Source organism: Desmodus rotundus, chromosome 6, assembly GCF_022682495.2.
Source record: "Desmodus rotundus isolate HL8 chromosome 6, HLdesRot8A.1, whole genome shotgun sequence".
In the NCBI taxonomy this organism is placed as follows: Eukaryota; Metazoa; Chordata; class Mammalia; order Chiroptera; family Phyllostomidae; genus Desmodus; species Desmodus rotundus.
The window spans coordinates 29,995,495-30,000,481 of NC_071392.1; the positions used below are offsets into that span (position 1 = coordinate 29,995,495).

Sequence of the window (4,987 nt, forward strand, 5' to 3'; positions counted from 1 at the left end):
CAGCCCAATGAATTTCACACTTTCTCTCCACCCTTCAAATAAACGCGCGCTTGGACTTCGTACTTTAATAACGTAGATTGAGGCTGCGGATGATGCTACAAATTGGAACCTTATGCAATGATTTCCTTCGAGTTTCCCGATTTCCCATCACTGACACGGAATGCTCCGTTTGGTCATGCCTGCTGGCTGCAAGAGAAAGTTGCGGAGGCAGGTTCAACTTGGAGGGGAATTCCTCTCCCCCTCACGCACTTTCCAAGTCAGGACGGCAGCGGGGTCACAGCCTTTGGGCGTGAATCAGCCTCCCCACGGGCTCCGCACAGGCACGCCCCGCCCCGTCCGGGTCTGCGCTCACCCTACATAAAGCAGACACCCACCGCCCACATCCAGGCCTCCGGGAGACTGGACTCTGCGCGCCCTTCTCTTGCCGGCGCGTTCTGGGACCTCTAGTTCCGTGGGCCACTGGAACCTGGACACCATGGACGCTACTTGTACCCTCGGGCTGTTGTTTCTGCCGTTACTCTTGATGGGAACAGTGCCTGGCGGTGCTGCTCAGGAGCCTCTAGGTATCGCCCCACCCTGCACGCCCCTCTTCCTCCCGGCCCGGCTGCAAGGGTGAACCCCACCCGCTCTCTTTCCCCGGGCCCCTGCCGTGGCAAAGGGCCCTGATGCCCCACAGGGTGCTTTCTCTGTAGAGGCCCCTCTGCACCCGGAAACTTCTCCCTCCCTGGGGATGTGGCTGACCTCCTTCCCTCTCCCCGACTCTCCTGCCCCTCCTGTAGGAAACAACGCGGAGATCTGCCTCCTGCCCCCGGAGGTGGGGCACTGCCGCGCCCAGATCCCCAGTTTTTACTACGACAGGTACACTCAGAGCTGCCGCCAGTTCATGTACGGGGGCTGCGAGGGCAACGCCAACAACTTCGAGACTAGGGAGGCCTGCGAGGAAGCCTGCTGGAGGATCGAGAGTAAGTTGTCGCAAGCACACCCAGAACCTGGTGCTGCTCCCCGCCCAGGAAGGCTGGCAGTAACTCGGCTAACTTTCCAGGTCCCATTTTCTACTGTGTGTGGCGTTAGCCTGAATGTTCTCAAAGTGAAGCAAGGCTCACTGGTTTTCAGTTTCCCGAAAGTCATCACAAGTTTGCTGCACATTTTCTGTCTCCTAACTGACATGTATCACAAAAGGCTACCTGTGCAGACAGGGGAAGATGTCGCCTTTAGGACAAAATAATGCAAAGGTTTATCTAATGTATCGGGTGCAGCAGAAGTGCTTTTCTGTATTTGTCATTAGTTCTAAACCTATGGGTTTTACTCCTTGAGAACACCATTTTCTCATGTCAATTTCCCACGGATCTGAAATACTTGCAATGGACTTCATCGTTTAACTGTGATTTAGCTAATGACAGCCTTTCTTTTGTCCCCTCATAACCAAACACGTCGTTGTGAGTACAGGGTTACAGTGGAGGTTCATGATACTGTTTTCTATCTTATTGTAATTGTGTTTATTATACCTCTCCAGCACTGGAACAGTACATGGGGCTTTGCCATTCAGGGAGCTGAGCCAGGGGAAAATGGGTGTGGATAGGTTATTTAACTTCAAATGTAGAACAATCAGAACACCCTGAGTAGCAGAGTCTTTCCACTGAATTTGAAACATACAGCTCAGTTAGATCTGGAGACATGGTTAAAAAAAAAAAGAAGAAAGCTAATTTACTGGATTAATGGATAGTCTTTTGGAAATTTACCATCCTAGCACTAGATATCATGGTGTTTCCTGTCCCTCCCCCCAAGTTTTTTCTGAAAACACAGTAAAGTTTTGAAAGTAATATTAAGAAGGCTAACTTTAAAATTGCTTTTTGTCCCCCCTTTCCTAGAAGTTCCCAAAATTTGCCGCTTGGATGTCAGTGACGGGCAGTGTGGGCAGCCCAGAGGAGACTACTTCTTCAACCTAAGTTCCATGGCATGTGAAAGATTCATGTCGGGCGGGTGTCACCGCAGCGGGAACCAGTTCCCGGATGAAGCTACGTGCAAGGAGTTCTGTACACCAAGGAAACGTAAAGACTAGTTTTATGGGTTTTCTTTTTCATTTCTTTATTTATTAAGACTTTAGCATGAAAACATCAATTTGGTGTGAAAACCATACAGTTTGTGTTGTTGTGATGTCATATATAATATGACGGCAATCTTCACACCACTGTCCAGTGAAGGAGTATCATTACTCTCACTTTTACCTATGAGAGTACAGGCTGGAAGCGAACGACCTGCCCAGTTCTCGGGGCCGGCAGACCACAAAGCCATGATTCCAGCTTTTGCTCCCTCCTCTGCATTGTTTCTTTAGCAACAGTTCTCATCTAATCGATTTACATGTAGAAGTACAGTATGTATTCATTAACGAACACCATGACATCAGGTTTGCATAGACTCAGAAGAATGTAGATACACTTAAGATGGTGAAACTTGAAAATTTCTTTCTGAGGTTTTTGGTTAGAGTTCTGTATTCTTTAGTAATTGCAAATTGCAGAGCACAAAGAGATCTCTATCCCTCTTTTCTCTCCTCCCCATTAATTTTTTTTAATTTATTGATTTTAGAGAGAGAATGAGAAAAATATTCATTTATTGTTCCCCTTCTTTATGCATTCACTGCTTGCTTGTTGTATGCGCCCTGACCAAGGATCAAACCCACAACCTTTGTGTATCAGGACAATGCTTCAACCAACTGAGCTACCCATGTGGCCAGGGCTCTCTCCTTTCCATGTTTTTATATACTCACCTCTCTTAGGCACCGCCCAACAGCCCTAAAATGATGGGTTACTTGGGCGGTATTTAATATTTGTAGAGAGAGACAATACAGGCATTTTCCCTAGGCACAGCAGAGATACATATACATAGAGAAATAAATTCAACAAAGGAAAATTTGCCTTGGCAGAGACTTTGATAAAGCTCTACAGCTACAGCACTCTGTTGAATATGCAAAATCTTGAATTAATGAGGAGATGGTTGTTGCTGGTATTTTCTTAAGTTGTTTGTGTAAATGTAAATGTTCCGGTGGCTACCTGGGAGTTATTACATGTATTCTTGATTAATAATGGAAGGAGAGCTGATAAAAACATTGAAAATAAAACTATCAACACCACATTTACAAAGCATGTCATGTATGATCATTTGACACAGAGCCCATTTTTACCTGACCACGTCAGTTTTTTGGGTTTAATTTCTTTATACAAGGACATAGCTTCAGAAGAAGTTCTCTTCAGTTAACCAAAATTTAGAATTAAAAAATATACCATGTAAAGCTTTCTTGAAATTTGAGGCCCACTTTTTAAATGGTTTACAGTGGTATTTTTGGATTCATCACGAAGCTTCCATGGGATTATATTTCCTTCAGCTACTTAAGTAAATACCACAGCTTATTAATTCTGATATTACTGCATTTCTAATTTTATTTTCTTTCTCATTAAGGGCCTTCATATTGCTACAGTCCAAAAGATGAGGGACTATGCTCTGCTAACGTGACACGCTATCATTTTAATCCAAGACACAAAACCTGTGAGGCCTTCACATATACTGGCTGTGGAGGGAATAACAATAACTTCCTTAGCATGAAGGACTGCACACGTGTTTGCGTGAAAGGTAGTGGATCTTTCTTAGTCAGTTTTTGAAACTAACTTTATAAATAATTCATTAGCAAAATTGTAGTTTATGTATCCATTTTGCTAATAGCATATTGCCATTTCTAGACTACTTCTACATACATAGCACTTTAGTGCTGATTAGTTTTGTGAAAGTGCTTATGCTGGCTAGCTGCAGTAGACAGGGGCTCTGTCCTTGTGGTTTAAAGGTGCAATGCTATTAACTGAGTGGATAGTGAGTAAAACTGGCTTTATAATCTTTAAAAATAAGATGAGGTCAGTTGGTTAGCATGTTGGAAATGGTGGTTTAAGGTGATTCTACTGACTGACGTAATGTTTATTTTTATTTTGTTGACTTTAGCTTTGGGGAAGAAAATAAATAAGAAGATGCCAAAGCTTTTCTTTGCTGATAGAGGATTGAAACTTCGGAAGAAGCAATTATAACCTTTTTTATTTTGTATGCCATCCTGTGAATGCTATTATTGCCTTATGGTTACCTCAAGAATAATATGGTAGCATGAGTAAATAAATCATTAGTGACTTATTCACCAGCTTTTATTGATCAAAGTTTCTTTTTTAAAAATTTTATATATAAATAGCTGCTACTCAAATGTGAATCTGTTCTTTTTAACTTACCATTTCACTATCTTTATGAGGGTGAATTCCTGTTCTACATAAGATAAAGACATCAAATATGACTCACCTAGTTCTTGGGGTTGTTCTTCTGATTTTAGACAGAGATAGTAACTGAAAAACATAATATAATCATGTTCTGTTGACACATATGATCATAAAAAGGACCAGCAAATACATTTTATTTTGCATTTAAAAGATGGATTGTATTTTAGGCCCCAGGTGACAAACTTGCAGATTAACCGATGGTTTAAAATGTATTGTAAGTGCTATTACGTAGATATTGCTAACTTACTTCCATTGCTGTTGTGTCATTTAAAAGAAAATAAAATACATTTTTGACTGAATTTAAAGGCTTGTAAATTTATTAAAATTAGAAATGTTCTCAGGGGGGAAAACATTCTCTGCCTTTCTTTATCTATCCATCTGTCCACCCATCCCCACTCCCATATATATTAGTGTGTACCTATAGGTAGTAGCTTTTAATACTTTTCCTGTTGCTACATTATTTCTTAAGACTTAATGGTTGGAGCCCACTAAAGTTAAAGTTTTTGAACTGTTTAAGGTGTTGACTTACATTACAACAGAGACTATGCATGAAGTTAATAATTTAAATTCCACTAATAAATCACCCTTGGTAAATATGATTTTTCTAGCTAAAGTTTTCTCTTTCTCTGTAATAAAAAGATATTTTAAAGTTCCTACATTTTCTTAGCAAGATTAATACGTTT

At 41.5% G+C, this 4,987-nt stretch overlaps 1 protein-coding gene across 1 annotated transcript; it reads left to right on the forward strand.

Moving 5' to 3' along the window:
• Positions 1-340: 340 nt before the first annotated feature.
• On the forward strand, positions 341-4,603 carry TFPI2 (tissue factor pathway inhibitor 2). Its single transcript, XM_024577294.3, has 5 exons — positions 341-563; positions 780-962; positions 1,869-2,048; positions 3,454-3,624; positions 3,985-4,603. The coding sequence occupies exons 1-5, from the start codon at positions 476-478 to the stop codon at positions 4,065-4,067; spliced, it is 705 nt and encodes a 234-aa protein (XP_024433062.2). The 5' UTR covers positions 341-475; the 3' UTR covers positions 4,068-4,603.
• The last annotated feature ends 384 nt before the right edge of the window (positions 4,604-4,987 follow it).